This window comes from Callithrix jacchus, chromosome 15 (assembly GCF_049354715.1).
Source record: "Callithrix jacchus isolate 240 chromosome 15, calJac240_pri, whole genome shotgun sequence".
Classification (NCBI taxonomy): domain Eukaryota; kingdom Metazoa; phylum Chordata; class Mammalia; order Primates; family Cebidae; genus Callithrix; species Callithrix jacchus.
Genome location: NC_133516.1, coordinates 44,445,518 through 44,466,014, shown reverse-complemented (window position 1 = coordinate 44,466,014; position 20,497 = coordinate 44,445,518). Strand labels below are relative to the sequence as shown.

Sequence of the window (20,497 nt, the reverse complement as noted above, 5' to 3'; positions counted from 1 at the left end):
TGAGCGCATTATTTTTGCCATTTGTAGAGTGCTTTTTACCATGACTTGATGCTGCTTAAAGAGCAGAATTATTTAACAGTACAAAAAGGCATTTTATTTCCTGTTCATGTCAAAATCTCTAGAGAATATAATCACTTCTGGCTTGTTTTGAAAAAGTGACCATTTCCCATGAAATCAGCTGCCCCAACTAAATTTCAGAAGTTAGTAAAAACTAAATTCAAAACCTATTGGCAATGAAAATAATCATTTATGTGCAATGTTTTACTAGTTTTGAAAAAAATAACTTTTTGGTGAAAGAATTCTGAAAGTTACCAAGTTCTGTATTTATCCTGCTTTCATAGCTCGTAGCATAATGCCTAAAACAAGGCAAGTGTTTCGTGAATATTTTTAAATGGTGAGTTGAATACTAACATTTCCAGTTTCCAGATGAGGAAGCAGGGGCTCACAGAGTTTTGTTGGTTCACACCTCTATTATTCACAAAAGTTTAGTCAGTTATTCTCTATCCTTTCTGAACTTAAATGCTCACTTTCATTTATTCATTCAACAGAATTTGACAAGTTTAAACCATTTGCATTCAGATTTCTATTTAGGTCATGATTTGAGCACCTATTAAGTGTCAGATACCACACTAAGTGCCTCAAAAAATATCTCATTAACTCCCCAAAACATCCCTGCCACATAGATGTTATTATATCTATCTCAAATTTAACTGTGCAAATATTTCTTACTCCCATACCACGAATCAGTCCCTGGAGGTATTTATAATGAGCAAAATAAGACAAGGTCTTTGCCCTGAAGGCACTTACAGTCTTGCACGGAGCATGCCAAAAGCAGATCACACAAATGTGATAGGAGTGACAAAAGAAGAGGCTTGTGATGTTAGGGAGGCCTAGAAGAGGTGACCTTGGCTGAGACCAAGAAGGTCCCTAAGGTAGCAATATTGAGGCTGGACTTTGGGTTAATGATTTAGCGTTAACCAGACAAAGATGACACGGGGCTGGGTGCAGGGGCTCACACCTGTAATCCCCGCACTAGGAAGCTCATGTGGGAGTTTGAGGCCAGGAGTTCAAGACCAGCCTGGGCAATGTAACATGACCTTGTCTCTACAAAAAAATACAAAAATCAGCTGGACATGATGATGCCTGTAGGCCCAGCTAGTTAAGAGGCTGAGGTGGAAGGATCACTTCAGTGCAGGAAGTCAAGGCTGCAGTGAGCTCTCATCTCAACACTGCATTCCAGCCTAGGCAACAAGAAAAGACCCTGTCTCAGGGGGGATAAATGATGACAGAGGAGGAAAGAGAACTCACATTGACCAAGGGCCGAGCAAGAGTATGTCACATTTGCAAACCTAGAAATACAGAGTGGCCTGAGCCTAGAGAACAAGACAGAGTGGTGGGAGATGAGGCTGGAAGGAGGCAGATGGCAAAAGTTCTCAAAGCTTTGATAAGGATTCAGACTCCTGCTGCCAAGAGAAATGGAATGTTATTGACAGGTCCTAAGCAGGAGAGTAACATGAGAAAATGCACGTTCCAGAAAGATGAGCAGGCTGCCTTGCAGAGCATGAGTTAAATCCTTGCTCCATGGTATGTGGGTCACAGCATCAGCACCACCCAGGGATGTTTAGAAGGATGAATTATTGGGTGTCACCCCAGGCCTACTGAGTCAAAACTCTCCATGGGTGAGGCCCAGGACTCTGTGTTTTAGCAAGTTTTCTGGTTGATTTTTATGGGCACCAAAGTTTGAGAACCACTGGATTTTGATAGACATTCTCAATCTTGGCTGTACATTGGAGGGTTTTAAAAAAAAAACTGCTGCCTGGACCCCAATCCAGAGTATCACATTTATTTGGTCTGGGTGCAGCCTCAACATTAGGATTGCCTTTTCTCTCTCTCTGGGGATTCAAATATGCAGCCAGGATGGAGAACTGCTCTGTATCAGAGGGAAGCAAAAGAGGATGAAGGTGAAATCAATGATTGAGGATGGAGATGATGGCAGCCTGGCTTAGGGAAGTGGATACACAGAATAGATGGATTCAAGAGATATTTAGGAGGTGACTGCACAGCTAGGAAGGGATAGATCGGGCCTAGTCCCGTGCATTTTTCTTCACAAAACCACCTGCTTCCTCTATACACTGGGCTTCAGCTGCCACACTCACCCAGAAAGAAAACACCCATTCTCTTCTTTGAATGGCTTCAGGATCGTGCAGGTGAAACAGATGATCTCCCAGCCCCAGCTATAAAGATCATTAAAATAATCCATTAAAAAACCACAGCTACCTCTTCTATGCTGGATAGAAACATCGTCTCTGGCCTCAGTAGTACTAAATTATAGCCTTAAACTTGCAAACCCTCATATTCAAAACATCATGCTAAGTGTTTTATGAGTACCGTCTTCTTTCATTTTCATAACAAGCCTCTGCTGTTGGCTTTGTCACTGTTAGGACTCCCGCTTTGCAAATAAGGCCACAAACAGAGAGAGATTAGTATATTTTCCAATGTCACAGAGCTGGAAAGTGTCAGAGCAAGGATTTGAAGCCAGATCTGACTGTTGCCAGCTCCTGGGTCCCTGACTACCATGTGCTGTGGCTGCTTTGGTGTGGAAGAGAGAGCTAAGGCACAGGACACGTAGAAAGCTTGCTAGCAATTCCTGTGAAAGCAGGTTGATGCCTGGCTAAAGCAGTCAAGGGGGGCTTCTTGTAGAAAGGCCTGAAGCCAAATGCTGAATGATACAGCAGACTTGAAACAGTAGAAAGAAGAGGGGAGGTCATTTCAGGACTGCGGGGAAATGGGGAAAGACTGGTTGAGCACTATGGGATCATAAAGAACTAGATTGGTTTTCTGTTTGGGTTTTTTTTTTAATGTATTTATTTGCTGCTTGCTCAGAAAATTGCTGCATTTGGAGCTCTTGGGTTATATTTACTGCATTGCCAGAAGCCAGCAAAGACATAAAACCAGTGACTCAAACACAGGCAGGGTTCTCATTGGCTGGCAAAACCTGGGAGCTAAACCCTGCATTTTGCAATCAAGGAGAAGTACATCGTTCAGAATGGAAACTTTGACCTACCCAAGGTCTTCTCTTGGAGAGGAAATAACGTATGATAAAGAAAGACACAAATGATCTTATTTGAACTCTTCCACAAATTAGGTAGTATCATCTCCTTGAATGACTTTTTATAAAAACAGAATGTAATTGACTGTGCATGGGAGACCAAACTTCATGTTCCTTCTACAAATAACCCTGAAACAGAGCCCTCAGTAAAGACTCAGATGGATGACAAGGGTGTAGATTCCATCAGATTCTCCTCCAGTTTATAATAGAGTTATTTATGCCTACAACGTGTTGAACCCCTGCTGTCTGAGAATATTGATTATAATTGTTAAAATACTCCTTTGAAGTTATTATTTTAGTGCTGCAGCTATAGATGCTCAGAGAAGTTGAGCATCTGGCCCTGATCACACAGTGAATATGTGTCACCGGCTGCATTAGATCTCAAGCTTTCGTGATTCTGAAATCCATGGTTTGTTTGTTTTTTCCTAAGGATTACCCCCTCTATCTAGAGCTAATTATCTCTGGATCGTTAGCCTTTAAAGCTTGGTTTCTTACCCACAAGGGGAGCAAATCTGTTATACTTCTTTAACTGCTGCAGAATCAGAATTTTTGTAAGGGAGAATATATGCAGGTTGTGGAATGCCAAGGACTAATAGCTGCTAAGATGTACTGAACGTGACTGCATGCTAAGCACTCTGCTAATTGTCATACACAATACACATCTGTTTTATTCAATCTTATCAATCCTCTGAGGTGGGTATTATCATTATTATTCCCATTTTATAGTTAAAAGAGTTGAAAACAATAACAGCTTTGGCTCAGAGAGGTCCAATCACTTGCCTAGGATTGCTCAGGTTTAAAGTGGAAAGGCAAGGATTTGAACCTGGACAGTGGAGGGGGCACCTGCTGACCATGTTCTGTAGGCTCTACATTAAAGGTGGATACACAAGAGACAAGCTTTAGGAGATGAGAGGAAGGAATTTGAACGCAGCACCCAGGCCTTGATTGCTGCAATGCAGCCATAGTCCAAAGCCCAGTGCCGTCTTGAGGCAGGAGCTTGGGCACCACCGTTGCCTGGTTGGGAACTGACACTGTCCCAGCTGTAACTTTCCAGACTGCAGTGCACCAGGAAGGCAGCATTTGCTGGAGCAGCTTGTCTCTGAAGGAGGATAAAAAAACATGGGGCTGTGAGGAAAGGAGGGCCCTGCCAGCTGATGGGAGTGCTTTATGGGGAGGTGCCTCCACCCTCCTCTGCAGTAGCTCTTGGAAGCCTCCATCTCAGACATTAATCCCTAGGAACCCAGGGGACGTGCTGGGAAGTAAAGAGAAAACAAAGTGAACAGATTGAGCTAAACCCAGGTCAGCAGGTGGCTTGCACCACAAGTTTATGGAGACCCTGTCTCCATCCCCAAAGTCCAGAATTAAGAAAGCTATAATCAGGAAAGAGACTGGTTATAGGCCAGCAAAGTTCAGCCTTTTCCGATTTCTGCAGAGAATGGCACTTGCTGGAACACAGCCCTCCCTGATCATTGTGCAACTGTCGGTAGCTCGTTCCTTTTTGGGGTCACAGCTGATTAACTCAATCCGGTATCCAGTCAGGCAGTCATTTCATTCATCTGCCAGGCATTTACTCAGAGCCCACTCTGTATTTGCCACTGAAGCACCTACATAAGTAGGTGCCAGGGATGCAGAAGTGAGCAAAATCACACCCATCCCTGACCTTGTGGAGCTTACAGTCTAGTAGACAAACACCAACTCACATACATACATGTAAGTTGTATAATGATATATATTAGGAAAGGAAAGGTATGTAATTATCAGGAGAGACAGGAGAAATTCACAGATCTGGAGAGTGGAAACAGTTGCTGCCAAGCTGAAAGATGAAGGATAAGATAAGAAAGGGTTACACCAGTCAAGGGAGAGATAAGGGAGTGCTCCAGGCATGAGGAACAGCCTGTGCAAAAACCTGGCAGCAGAAGAAAGCTAGCCCTCCCAAAAGCCTGAATGAAGTATTCAGTGGAACACTCTGAGGGAGGACGTGGTGCCCAGCAAAGCTGCAGAGCTTGGCAGCGGCCACACACCCAGTCTGAGGTTGCTACATTATCCCTGAAACTCCTGCCAGCCACAGTCTGGATCACTGTCACTATATTCCTGGGGCTGAAGTTGGTTCATTTACTCTAAGGCTGAGAACCATAGATTTTTCCAGAAAGCAGAACCATTGTTCAAATAAGGCATAAAGTAATCTGCCTATTTCTGTTTACATTTTCTGTGTATTTGAATCACATCCTTTCTTTGCATAACCAAAGACTGCCTCTTGGCAGCGACGTTGATGACTTTGGAAGAGTCAAGAGTTGAAGTTGCCTCCTTATCATCGTTAGCAAGCGAGCACCAAAGAATTCAGGCATCCCTGGGGGAAGCTGGTACCCAAGGATGTCTCCCAGGCACACCGTCAGGGCCAATTCTCCCAGGCCTCTGAAGCTAAGGAGGAGGCTCCAGGCCCAGGCCCCGTGACAATTTCCTCATCACCCTAGAGGTCAGACAGGGCATTCCCAGGTGTGAATTCTTTTCTGCTGACATGTAGACCTATTTGTATAGTGGGATTGCTTCCTCCTTGTCTCCACCCCCACCCCCAGCCCCAAAATTCTGTCTGTAGACATGAGAAAAGTGAAGTACACAGGAAAATCGCCTGGGTGAGCACATCCCAGACTGTGTTCCTGGGAACACGTAGTCAGATATGTTTGGGAATGTGGGGCTGCCTGAGGTTGCCTTTGTGTAGGATTTCTTGATCATGTGTGTTGTGGCTCTCCAGGAATGGGATAGAGTGAGCAGAGTTTCTAGGTGTTATTTGACCACAGAATCTTTTCTCATCGAGGATCCAGAGGACCTGCAGGACTGATATTCCCTAGAATACAACTTTGAGAAATACCAGTCTAGGCTTTTCAGAGAATCCTGAAACATAGCTGAAAGCTTGTCATTTCTCTCAGATGAACAGACTGTGCATAGAGAGGTCCTGACCTTGGCTCAAGATCCCACAGAAAAGACAAACTGAGGATCAGAACACAGGTTCCTAACACCTGTTCCAAGATCCCAGGCTTCCTCACCCTGGTCTGATTTCTCTCATAAATTATAAAGGCAAGGAGGAGAATTAAAATCTCGTAACTGCCCATTCTAAAATAGGGATAACTCTATAAATTTTGCTAAACTATAGGACCTATGTGTGCCAGCACCTACCTCACTGGGTGCTTTAGATGTACATCATCTGACTTAATCCTCCTCATATGCCGGGGTAGATATCTTATCCCAGTTTTACAAATAAGGAAATGGAGGCTCAGAAAGGTTCAATTGCTTGTTCAATCCCTGTCAGTAAGGAAATTGCAAAGTCAAGGTTGGACCTAAGTCAGTCTGACTTCCATTGGACAATGCAGCACATTTTGTCATTTGCCATTTTATTCTTTCAAAGAGCTATGCAATATAAAAATGATGTCCATTCTGCAGGTGAGGAAACCGAGGCATGGTGTGGTTAAGAAACTTGACGAGGTTGCAGCACAGCTAAAGAGTGGAGTAGATGGGTGCAGCTTCACTCTGCTATATCTCAAGTCTGTGTTTAAATCAGCCCTGTAGTGATAGGCTAGAGTTTTCATCTCTGCATTGGCAGAAAGAGTACCACCCATGAACCAGAGACATTCGCCTCTGGTGGGCTTGAACTGATGACTCAGGCAATACCTGTCTATACTTAAGCAGTGCTAGGCTTAGTTCTCCATCACTTTAAAGGAAAAGCCAGAGGAAATACTTCCCTTTGCTTGACTGACAAGTCAAAACAACCACACAGCCTCTGCTTGACCTCTGCTAGTAGGAAAATTATTTGACTAATTAGGTAAAGAGCCTTAATGCACATGTACATTTTTGAACCCTAATGAGCTGTCAACGTGAAAGGCTTGCCCTTGGCTCGGTTCTCCAGCTGATCTTTTCTTTCCTCAGTGGAAAAGACCAGCGCAATAAACAGAACCTCGTTTCCATGGAAGCTCACTCACTGGCTTTTTCTTTCCAGTCCTTGAAAAAGGTAATTACTTGATTTCTCTTTATATTTTGGGATTTCATACAGTGGAGCTGTCAAGCTCCTCACTCGAGGATGGCCTTCTCTATCTCGCCAAGCTATTTTAGGGAGCTTCAGTTGCATTTCCCTTTTCATCTTCTCTTCAGATCATTAGCCATCAGGCAGCAGTGGCCACCTTCTGGTCACTCCTGCTAATTAAAGTCTAGCAAAGCAAGGGGACTCAACCCCAGGGAAAGTGGGAGACACAAAAAGCCAGGGAAATTTGTCAAGAGATGGGAGCCTCTGATCACATCATCTCTGCTGCACAGACTGCCATACTGAGACCCCACATCCACACCAGTGAGGAACACGGTCCCATCTGGCAACTTCTCTTCTGAACCTTTGACGCCCCATTGTGGCCCATGTCAGAAATGCAGCCAACATGGACTGCTCTAAAATAATAACACAAGGAACAGCAGCCACCATGCATGAGGGTTTGCTGCATGCCAAGCTGTGGGCTGAGCACTTTATATCTATTGTCTCCATTGATTCTCATGACAACTTCAGGTCGCATTAATTAACCTGATGATTCGGATGAGAAGAGCTGGAGCACAGAGAGGTTAAGTCACTTGCCCAAGGTCACACAGCTACTAAGTAGCACAGCCAGGATAAGGACATACTCATTGCTATTATTTCTTAGGGAGGAATCCAGCACTGCTACAGCCTCCCCAAAAGAAATCAATCTTGACAAGTGACAAAAGGCTGACATTTCTCTGCCCCCAGTGTTGGCTTTATGGATCAAACTGGCCCGTGTCTACAAGGAACAAAGTGGGGTTGCTGAGCTAATTAACTGTCAGGATTGATTAGAAAACCAAACAAGGCACTTAAGTATGAAACCAACATAATGCAGAGCAGAAGAATTCCAGTCTGAGGCAGAGCAGACTTGGTTTCAGATGGCTACTACCACTTCACTAGCTGTGATTTAAGGAATGTTCCTCTACCTTATCAAGACTCGGTTTTCTCATTGGTAAGTTGAGGGTAATGATACCAACCTTGCAAAGTTGTTGTTTTACATTTGGAATTTTCCATACTGCTCTGTGGAATGTGTGATTTTTGGTGGAATAATTGTGTAAAAGACAAGGTTAAATGCAGTCAAAAAGAATTATTTACTCTAGAATTTCTCAAAGTCTTGATTATGCTGACATATTTCAGATTTTCAAGAAGAATTCTCATTTCCTCACCCCAGAATCCTTTTTCCTGTGGAAATGCACATTAGTCTCTGTTTCTTGGGACCCTTTAGAAAAGGCTGTAAAACAGGTCATAAGGCATTTAGTGTTTGGTACAGGCATCAATACATGCTAATCCCTTCTTCTTTACGCCCACATCATGCCTGTTCTTGCTGGATTTCAGTTCCATGGAGTCAGGGACTAGGTCTGTCTTGATCCTTTCTTATTCCAGTATCTTGACATATCAAGACATTCCATAAAAATTTAATGAATGAATAAGTTAGTGAACTAATGAATAAAAGAATTAAGCTTAATGTAGACCTTGCCTACTGATCTTCATTGCCAGCATTTTCTGCTGTTTCCAGTTGCATTCTATGAAGTCAGTGGGAGAATTCAAATGTCTCTGGAAACTTTAGTAATGGAGCTGGTTCTGTTGAGCTGTATTTTCCCTCTTCTGTTTTAACCTCTATGAGCACCGTATCTTCTGACAAAATTCTCCTAACCAAATCACTTAGCTGTTAACCAACTTTAGCCAATAACTAAATCATTTTGCTGCTTCCTGGTGAAGCAGTCAAATGTTTCATTTGCTTATGTATTTTGAACAAGACATTTCTGAGTGTTCCCAGTAGATTTGCACTTGGAGCTAAAGAACTCTTGGGCTTCCCAAGGGAATGAAAGAAAAGTCGCTCACTGGAGCCTAAAAACAGCACTGAGGATGCTGTATTTCCCACGATTTGTGTGTTAAGAAGTGGCTACTGGGATGGATCACTGGTCAGTCATATGACTGCTTTTGGGTAGTGTGCTTTACATTTGTTTAAAATACAATTTCCAACTCCTGTTCTATGAGCAGTATGCAAAAAATAAAAATTACAGTTTCATTTTAAAAACAGTTGAGTGTTGGGGACGGGCACGGTGGCTCCTGACTGAGGCGGGTGGATCATGAGGTCAGGAGTTACCAGGCCAGCCTGGCTGACATGGCGAAACCTGAAACCCCATCTCTAGTAAAAATACAAAAATTAGCCAGGTGCAATGACAGGTGTCTGTAATCCCAGCTACTTGGGAGGCTGAGGCAGGAGAATTGCTTAAACCCGGGAGGCAGAGGTTTCAGTGAGCTGAGATTGTGCCACTGTACTCTGGCCTGGGAAAGAGAGCAAGACTCAGTCTCAAGGGAAAAAAAAATAGTTGAGTTAGTTAAAGTCTAACAAATTTTCTTACTGCAGAGCTTCTCAAAGACTTTGTAACAGAGCACCCTTTGGGAAATGCTGCCTTAGAATACTTAGCCAAATGTTGCAATCCAGTTTTTATGATCTAGGAAACAGTCCTCCCAAACTCTGGGAAGGGGAAGAGAAAGTGATGCTGGTTCTTGAATTGAACAGGGTGATTAAAATGTGCAGCATAAAGCCAAATTGATTTTTAATGTGTTATGTAAAATAAACCAGAGAAGATTAATCATGATGCTTCAAAAGTATGACCATACATTTTCTTATGTTATTGTTTATATCATATTCCAAATAACTTATTTGCTATATCATTTCACAGCATAGGTGAGAATCATTTTTTTTTTTTGTAGGCAAGGAACTCAAAACTTTCTTCTAAAACTAATTTTAGAAGAAAGGGACTTAGAAAACACATTTTTCTTATGCTACTTTTTGTCGTGAATTAACATATACTAAAAAGAGGAATAAAATTCATTTTATTTGAATGCCACTGTTCCTTAGTAAACTTTTCTGTGAATAAAATATAACTTGCTGAGTAAGCAGACCCAATACAGCTTGAAAGATAATGCTAGTGTTTCTTGGAAATAATAGTCTCAACTCATGAAATGGAAATGAGCAACTATGACCTGTCACCTGTTGTAAATAAAATTTTATTAGAATACAGGGGGTCTCATTCACTTACAGCCCTTACAGTCACTTATACATTATCTTCACTTACATATTGTCTAGCACTGTTGTCACCTGCAAGGGAGGAGTTGATTTATTGCAACAGAGATCTTATGGCTCTCAAAGCCTAAAGTTTTGAATTTAGGGTTCTTTACAGAAATGTTTGCTAGTCCTTTCAAAGAGTCACAGAAAGATGTGAAAGGGATGAAGGCTACATAACTGACCCCTTTTCCTTTAGATAGAAAAAAAACTGAAAACAGATAAGTTAGGGAATTGTCCAGGCTTATTTATGCTTGGCTGTTCTGATCTTTATATTCTAATAGCTCTCATCATCAGGGAAGACAGGGATAGATTTCAACGTAGATATCAACACCAGCTGATTGGAAGTAGCCATCTGGAGGGCTGGTTGAGGTCTCAGGGTTCAAAGAGAAGGAATGCAATGGCATTAGTCTTCCATGGTCTAGAGGTGGAGAGCAGCTGGATGCGTGCCATGTATGCACTGGGGATATGCACTATGTCTGCTCCTGACGTTTCTAATAGTTATATCGCCATCTTCTTCTTTGTACATTTGCCATGTAAGCACTTTCTTCATTGGGCCAAAAAGAAGTGTTTATTGGGTCCTCATTAGAAACATTGCTACCTAGCAGTTCAGAAGAGATTGATGGTTCTTGTGCAAGGTCATTCAAATGCCTGTCTTAGCAACTGCCTACCACATCATGCTCTGCCTAAAAGAATTAACTTGGGATTTCACTCAAACTGGATCTGTCAGTTACAAGAATCTATCTTTAGTGAAATACGTCCATGGAGCACAGTATCGGGGGTGTAAAATGGAATCTCATTAGTTTATTGGCTTTTGTGACCCAAAATGAAAGTCTCAATGTCTGTGCTTTTGTGCAGCTGGACAATCCAGATGAGCAAGCAGCCCAGATCAGACGAGAGCTGGATGGACGTCTCCAAATGGCAGACCAAATAGCCAGGGTAAGGAAACATGGGGGATGTTTGCTGGGGTCCAGGCCAAAGTCCCACTCAGGAAGCACACTGATTATTGAGAGCCTCTAAAGGATAAAGCTGAGAAGCAGAGAGGAGGGAAGATGAGGACGATTATCCTCACTGGGCCCTCAGCCCACCTCTCTCAAGGCAAGTTCTCCCAGAGATACCTCATGCATTTCCTCTGCTCCAGTGAATACCCAAGCTCAGACCTCCAACCTTCCTTCTGAGTTCCAGACTCATAGCTCCAACAGTCTACTGAACATTTCCACTTAGACATTTTGCTGGCATTTCAGGTTGAATGCATTCAAAATCTGGCTCCTTGTCTTCTTCCTCCCACCCCACACACATAACTATATTTACTCCTCTTTTCGTGTTCTATATCCAATTGCTGTGGATGAAACCTTCTAGCCATTGTCAATTTCTTTTTCCTCCCTGCTATGCTCTACACTCAGTCAGCCACCAGCCTCCCATGACTGCCTCCTAAATGTGGGTCAGAGATCTCTTAACTGTTTTTCACCCCTACTCCTGGTGCTTTGATGTAGACCCTCATCTTCAGCACCTGAATATCATAATAGCCTCCTAATGGGTATTCCTGGCTCCAATTCCCCCATTTGCTATCCATCCTGCTCATAGTTGCCATACTAGAACTCATATATAAACATCTCAGAACAGAGCCTCAAAATCCTTCAGTAGATTCCTTCACTGCTCCAAGGACAAATCTAACCTCTTTAGAATGATATTCAAGACTCTTAGCCAACTGACTCTACCCTTTCTTTTTAGCCTCACCTCGCACAACTTTCCCACCAGAGATCCCCAGTCCAACTACAGAGAATGTCTCCTTCTGAATAAACCAGGCCCTTTCCAGGGTCGGTATCTTTATACACACTGGTGTCACAACCTGAATGACCTTTCTTCTCCCCTCCACTTAGCAAACTCAGCTATGCAGCCTTTAGCACCTGACTTAAAACATCTTCTCTAAGAACTTAGCAGTTAGTCTTTCCACCTTTGTGCTTTCATCAGACCGCATATCAACCTTTATTATAACAGCTTGTTGAATGGTGATCATTTGTTTACATGTCTGAGTCTCCCAGTAGATAGGACTCCTCAAGGGGTGAGGTTATGTCTTACTGTTTATGACTACAGTTAATTTTTATCTACCATTATTGCTATCCCTGCCATCTGTGATATTATTGATGGTAGTCATGCCAGTCAAATTTGTTGAGTGCTGATTCTGTTCTAGCATGCTAAATGCTTCACATGTATCAACTCAGTCAATCCTCAAAACAGCCCTCCAAGGATATTTCAGTGTCATTCTTGGTTTAGAGATGGGGAAGTCAAGGTTGAACCTGCTGGGCACCAGCAAAGAGGCTGCGCCACACCCTCAGCTCAAGTCTGTCTAAATATCAGGGCCAGCACCAGGCTGAGGCACTTACCTCAGGTACAGAATGTAAGTGGACCTCCAGTAATTAAAATAAACATTATTTTAATAAGGTATTTTAAAATTATAATTAATGCCAAAAAATCCATGAAGAATAAAATATAAAAATGTTAAATAGCAACAGGCTCCTACTAATTCCTACTGTATTCACAGGCCCCGTGTGCATGTGAGGGTTGGGGTTATTAGAAACAGCAGGGTGGGCAAAGGATAGAGCTTTTCTCTTTATGTAAAGAGGTGTCCCAGGACGTGGACATATAAAAAAGGATCCTACTGGAGGAGAAGACAGAGAGATTCCAAGAAGCATCAAAATCCCTCTGAGCTGAAGCATTTTTACTGAAATGTTTTGCATCTTGTTTTTTGGACATCTTTAAAGTTAATAGTGGCTAAAAATAGTATGCACTTATGGATTTGGCTAAAGGTATTACAAAAGGTTCTGTTTTAAGATCCCACTTAATGTGAGAATAAACATTAATAAGGCTTTAGAATTTACTTCTCCTGTAAAAATGTTTCCTACTGGTGGATTATCCAGAAAATGAAGGTCATTTGACCTATTCATCTTCCTTTTAGGCAACAAGTATATCCCCAGCTAATAAGTATTCATCCATCTCAATAAAAATCACACACACTCACACACACACACACCTCAGAAACAAGCTCATGGCACCTTTAATTTAGCTGATTTGTTTACTTTAAGATTTAACAAGATAATTTAAGAAACTGGTGTTAGGCTAATTTTAATTTTTAATAGACCCTAGATGAACAATTGGTATAAATGAGCTAAGATGCTCATCTCTGAATGTAAATCAAAGAAGTCTCTTCCCCAACCCCCACCACTAAATATTCTAAAGCTAAATTAGATATTATTAACAACTTAGAACTAAGCATTCTTAGACAATGAAATAGGCAATTAAAGTGAATCTTTATTATTTACAGAGCATGAAGAATGATTTCAGTATATATGGAGGGTCCCTGTATAGGGCATTGAGGGTTTCTATGAGATGGAGTGTCTACTACTGTCTCCTGTTCTTTTAGAAATTGATTCTCTTCTGCAATGTTCATTCATGCCAGTGGCCCCCTTGCTGTAGCTAACTGGTCCTGAAGTGAGCTCTTCTTCACCCAGTCACAGTTCCCAGCCTGCCCTAGCCACAAGTGATTGGTCCAGAAGTGGGAACCTGATGCAAACTAAACTGATTAATTCCTTGATAGGGCCTGTGGACTGTGAGCCAGGAAGGCTTGTCCTCCAATGGTAGAAAGATACCTGTAGCAATGGCCAATTCTTCCATATAGGGAAAAGATGACGAGAGAATAAACCCGCCACATAGAAACAGAGACAGAGTCTACACTGAGATGTCAAGGGGTCCTCAGTCCTGAGGACATCCATTTGAATCCCTGATTCTAATTATTCTTAAGCTTCAGCCATGTACCTGCTTTTCTCTCAGTTTAGTCAAATCCCAAGAAAAATAAATTCTCCCCTTGCCTAAACCAGCCTGGCTAATACCGATGAAAATTGTGAAATATCTCCTCCACTAAAAGTTAAATAAAATATCAAGATCTCAACTATTGGCTAGTTCATGAAGAGATATTAAGACAAAGCACCTCTACTTATCTTCTTTTAGCATGCCCCGATTTTTCTATTTCCAGCAACACAGTGAATTTTCGTGAGGATGTGCAATTCAACCCATATGGCTGAACGTCAGCTCCTGTAAATATCATAACCAGAAATTCCTGGATATAGATGTCATCTATCGTATGTAATTCACGCTGTTCTCTGAATTCAAAGATGGGTAGAGCACTTTTGATTGCAAATAAGAGGAACCAACTCAAGCAAGCTTATATAAAAGAGATCGGAGATGGAGGAGTATCTCACAGAGCCTGCAGACAAGCTGCAGCCAGAGCCCAGGAAAGAACAGCCAGGGCCTGCAGAGTGATCAGGACTTTCCCTGCATCACCCATCTCTGTATGTCACATTCATTATTACTTCTTTCACACCCCCTGCAAATTCACAGTGCTAAGAATCAGAACTCTCAGTGGCCCAACTTGGTTCAAAGGCCAATCCCTGGTGCAATTAACCAATCCACAGTGGAAAAGGGGTGAAGGTCTCATCGAATAATGGATGCTGGGGATATTTGACTTAGGGTGAGGGTGGGAAGAAGTAGGGTTGTGGGCAAGGTGGATATTATGAATTGGGAAACACTCCAGGTGTACCTAATAGTAATAACTACCACTTACCTAGTGTTTTCCTATGTGCCAGATATTCTTTTAAGCATTTTACATTTGAGAAGCTATCTAACCCTCCAACATCTGAATGAGAAAGATGCTATTATTATTCCCATTTCACAGATGAGGAAGCTAAAGCAGAGACAGAAGAGGACCTGGCCAAGGTCACTCGATGGCCAGAACCTGCACTCTTAACCAGTATGCATACCATCATTACAAAATGTCTTCCCAAATATAGGCCCTCACTTGCCTCCTCCTACCAATCCACGGATCTATTATGCCCTTCACCCAGGCTTTTACCTTGCCTCAACCTGACCTCTCTCTGCTGATCAGTCCTTTACTAAATGTGTTAGGCACTGGCTGTGCAATTCATATAAAATCTCATTTAGACTTGTGATGAACAATCCTTGGAGTTAACATTAATTCTCCCCGGTATAGGCAAACCAAGGTGTTTACATGCTATGTTCAAGTTCACACAGCTAGTAAGCAGAAAACTGAGTCGTCTAATTCCACGTTTCATGCTATTTTTTTTAGAATACTCAGAAGAGAGGCAGGGAATTGCTCCAGGACAGGACTCCCTTCATTCTTCACTCCCTGCTGGTTACCCCTCCTGGAAATTGCTTTCGTTTCTTCACTAGAAGTTGCTGTGTGTTCCCTGCAGCTTATCTAGAAGCCCAAATGAAGCAGCAATGTTAGGCAGATTTGGCTCCTAGAATTCAGAATCCTCTTGCTTTGATTATTTTTAGAATCTGGAAAAGATATCATAGGGACCCTGGTTATTTTGCCAGTAGCATTCTCATTATCACATATTTCCACTGAATGGCATGTTTGTCCTCTCTTCCTAGGAGGGAAGGGAGGCAAGAGCAAGCCGACTTTCCCTTACCCACGACCTTGCACTGTAATATATCAATTCAATCACACCAGCATCTCACGAATCATCAGACAGAGACGGCTGCACAAGAACATCAGACAGAGACGGTCTCGCTGTGAACATCAGTCATGCTGCCTTAAAAGTTCCAGAAAGAGATATGAACGCATTTTTTTAAATCTGGTAGAAAAGACTTAGTAATCCCTTCTCAAACATTTTCCCAAATCCTCTCATGTCGATATTAAAGTGTTCCCAAATTTCACCCAGGAATTAAGTCTAAGTTATTTAAATTGTGTGATCAAAAGTTGACATTTGAGCTTAAGCAGGCAGATTTGGGCATTAGTGCTGCTGTGATATTTGCCAGTTCTTTTGGCCAAATTTTAGTGTAAAATTCCAAAATTCTTGAGCTAATTATTTAAGACAAATCATACAGCTTTTGTAGTGTCAGTGGCAGAGGTCTAGGAGTAAAACACCACTGGTTCTTCAAGCCATCATTTTAAATATGGAAATGCCACTGAGACCCCTCTTCCATGCAGAGCACAATGAGTAGCTCATATCCTGGCCCTATTGCAAATATCAGTGAGAAATAATATCTAAACATTTCTCTGATGGAAAAGTTCTGTTCCACACATTGCCAAAAATCAGATACAAATAGGATCTTCTCCTACCAGAGAATAATACTAACCCCCAACTTTCAAACTAATGTTTGACGTGGCATTCATGCTGTGTTATGACGTAACATAAGTGTCTAGCACACAGTAGGAATTTATTTCAACTTGTTGCCTAAATATTTTTTTTTTTAAAAGTGTGTACAGAGAGCCCCTCTCTGACTCTGGCCTTTGTCAATAGCTAAAAATCCAGGGAAATCTGAGCTCACGTAAAAATATAAATGCCAGGGAGGTCCTCTGAAGCTTGTTGAAGTGGAAGTAAGTTCATCCAATTCGCAAAAGCTGAGGAAGTAAGACCAGTTGGGTAAATAAGCTAGCCTAGAAAACTGTAATGCCTGAGCCAAAAAATGCCTTTCAATGTCTGCGGTGCCGATTTTGACAAATTAATACCAAGACCTCTTTCTCTCGTTTAACCTACTGGTCCCTTTCTCATTACTCCCTGGGCTTAACCCTACACAGTGCACACTGGCTGGGCAATGGTGGAACAGCCATTGCTATGGAGGACTCAACTGTGACCAGCCTTCTGCTGACCCCTACAAAATGAGGTGATACATACAGGTTGCACCATGCAGAGAGGACCGCTAGAGTCGCCTCAGATCTAGGCGCCTTTGGAGCCAGATAGTTCTGCCTTATCCTGTCATGGCTAAGAACACAAGCTCTGGAGCCAGTCGGCTGGGTTTCAAGCTCAACTCTACTAATGCTTTACATTTCTGCATCATTTTCTTACACACACAAAAAAACAGGGAACAATAGCAGCACGTGCTTCCGTGTGTTGTTGGAAGGATTAGTGAAGTAAAATAAAGCATGTAAAGTGTTTAACTTAGTGTCCAGCACAAAGTTAGCACTCAGTAAATGCCCAATAACATCATTATTAGTAGTATCATTGTTTGTAGTGGTGGTAGTGGTAGCACAGTGTTTGCAAGGGTGCGTGCATGTGTGTGTGCACATGTGCTTGTGTGTGTAAAGAGAGGCTATATGTGTCAGTGATAGAAAAGTATTCATGTGGCCGGGCGTGGTGGCTGAAGCCTGTAATCCCAGCACTTTGGGAGGCCGAGGCAGGTGGATCACGAGGTCAACAGATCGAGACCATCTTGGTCAACATGGTGAAACCCCGTCTCTACTAAAATTACAAAAAGTTAGCTGGGCACGGTGGCACGTGCCTGTAATCCCAGCTGCTCAGGAGGCTGAGGCAGGAGAATTGCCTGAACCCAGGAGGCGGAGACTGCGGTGAGCCGAGATCACGCCATTGCACTCCAGACTGGGTAACAAGAGCAAAACTCCGTCTCAAAAAAAAAAAAAAAAGAAAAGTATTCATGTTATAATCTCTTACTTTTTACAATAATTATATCCTCATTTCAAATGTAGGTTTATTATCCTCATTCCAAATGTGAGAACCAAAATTCAGATGGGTGAAGAAATCTGTCCAAAGTTACAAAGCTAGTATGGAACAGACCCAGCATTCAGGGTTGAGTCTGTTTCACTGTTGTGGACTGGATGAGTTCCTTGGTGCGCTCTTTGTACTCTGCATGCCTCTGTTGTTTCGTGTGTCACTAACTGGTCACTTTCTGGCATGCCCCCCAGACCATCCCCTCTCGGCTGGCTCTTTCATCTCCAGTGACAGCCATACTGCCTGACACATGACAGAAGCCCAGAAAGTGTCTGAGAGATTTGATTAAATAGCTGCAGCACTGTCAGTGAGCTCCAGTGTCTAGCAAGGGTCCCTCTGTCACATTTCTCCTTTTGATCGCCTACCAGCTTTTGTCATTTGAGCCTTCGGGGTCTAGAGAACCTCAGTCTGAGTAGGGGCAGGCTTGTCAGCATATACACATACCCCATTCATCCTCTCCAGGTAAAAATCCAAAACCAGAAAAGAAAAGCCAGCAGCTAAGGGAGGTATTAGAACTTTCAAATGCTATTTTTCAAGATGTTCCAAAATCCCTCAGAGCATAAGTAACTCTAGTGGGAATTGTCCTTGGGAGGCTGTCTCCATTGAGGAATGTTATTAGCCCAAAACAAAAAGAAATGGCTAGCAGAGATTTTTTTTTTTTGGAGGACTTTGCCCACCCATATGCTATGTCTTTCATAAAGCAATATGAATAAACAATTCTTTTGTCAAGAGTAATCTATTTTTCTGCTTGAAAAAGTAGCAATGGGGATGGACGACTGCATTTTCCTTATTTTGGCACAACTTCAGCTTTGAAATGTGTTTGTAATGGGTCTGCCACTCCGGAACCTCAGCCTGGATTGACAGAATGCTGTTTCTTCCCAAGGCTTAAGTACCTGGAGCAGAAAAATGTCCTTGTTTTCCTTGCAGACTTCAGTTTTTATGAGCCTCTTTTTATGATGTCATTAGGAACTGTCCAAGTTCTGCCAGCAGTGATCATTCTTTGGATTTTTCCAATACTTTGCTACATAGAATTTGGTGGAGCTAACTCTCAGTCAGAATGGTGTTATCTGTAACAACTGGATTGCCTCAAAAATCTCAACACTGTGGAGTTAAAAGGCCCTGAGTGAGTGCCCAAGACGAGTTGTGATAGAAGGAACTGCACTTGACAAGACAGTCTCTCTAAGTTGATTAGCAAGAAGAACCCACTTCACAAACACTAGCTATTTTCCTCATCCCCCTGGCAACTACCAAGCCAGCAACTGGCATTAAAAGCAGAGATATCTCTTACCTACTTCCTCCACCAACACCAAATGCCATGTAGTTCACTGAGGTTTTGATCCCAGGATGAGGAGGCAAAACACAGGTCCGTGTTATGAGCTTCAAGCTCTTGGGATGTAACCTTTGCTCCTTGACAGCCTTTAATGGGGCCTAAGGACTACCCTCAGACTGAGTTAACCTTCACTCTTCCTTAACTCTCCAGAGAGGCTGTATTCCAAAAAAAAAAAATAAGGAAATATTGTGTGACTATGTACAGTTGTATAGACATTTTTGGATTCATGATTGCCTATAATATTTTCCATGGGAAGGAGAAAAGAGCAATGGCCCTATTGTAGCTAACTCAACCTGGTGGCAAACTCTTGTTTATCCATCATCACCTCTGGGAAGCCACCCTTGATTCTCTCAGGAAGGACTTATGTCACATTATACTTCCATTACAGTACCTACCTTGATGTTCCTTTATAGATCTTTCTCCCCAGTTGCTGTAAGCTAACAGAAGACAATTTACATCCTCTCATCATGATCCCCCAAGTGCCTAACACTGTATCATATGCAGCAAATGTTTTCTAAGTGATGGGGACCCAGCAGCTAAGTTCTTGCATCTTGATGATGTTTTTCATGAAAGATATCCAAGTTCTGAGGTTCATACTTGTCCCTGATCAAGTCCAAGAATGACGAAACATCAAGGCCACTATGCAAGTTTTAGAGAAATACGAATTTCGAGATTCTTTTGTGATGAATCATTAGTAGCTCAAGATTATCAATGATCTCTTTTCAGAAACATCCATCCTGCTCTTCCTCTCACATTTACCCACAGTGTGTTTAGAAAGCACCACACAGTGGGCTGAGCCCAGTCTTAAAAGCAGGATGTGATGACACTAAAAAATTCCAGAAAGAACTGGTACTGTAAGGTTGCAGAGTGGATTTCAGACACCTATATTTATTCACATGGAAAAGCAGAATCTCAGTGTTCTTCCCCAACTTAGTTTATCATCTCTCCACCTCCTCCTCACAGCTGAATTTTCACTACAATGATATTTAATATGGGCATTTTTACATGCCATTGATCTGTTCACTCAATTCATATGTATTGAATACTTACGTGCCAAACATTATGCTAAATACAGAGAATTCAACAGGAGTATTAAGATAGATGTTGTCCTGAATCATTGCCCAGCAGGAAAGACAGACATTGAACAAACTTCACAATTGATTCATTAATTATAACAAGTGTCTTAGTCTATTCAGGCTGCTATAACAGAATACCATAGTTGGCATAAACAAGAGGAATTTGTTTCTCACAGTTCTGGAGGCTGAGAAGTTCAAATCAAGGCACCAGCAAATTCAGTGTCTGATCAAGGCCCACTTCCTGGTTCATAGACAGCTGTCTTTTTACTAGGTCCTCACATGGTGGCAGAAGCAAATGGGCAGCTCTCTGAGGCCTCTTTTTCAAGGCACTA

General features: G+C 42.2%; 1 protein-coding gene across 26 annotated transcripts in view; it reads left to right on the top strand.

Moving 5' to 3' along the window:
- CADPS (calcium dependent secretion activator) overlaps positions 1 to 20,497 on the top strand; it is a 481,539-nt gene that overhangs the window by 207,449 nt on the left and 253,593 nt on the right. For all 26 annotated transcript variants that reach the window (XM_035276026.3, XM_078351389.1, XM_078351390.1 and 23 more), the window contains exon 4: positions 11,089 to 11,169. In XM_035276026.3, the coding sequence (XP_035131917.1) occupies positions 11,089 to 11,169 (81 nt within the window). The remainder of the gene's footprint in view (positions 1 to 11,088; positions 11,170 to 20,497) is intronic.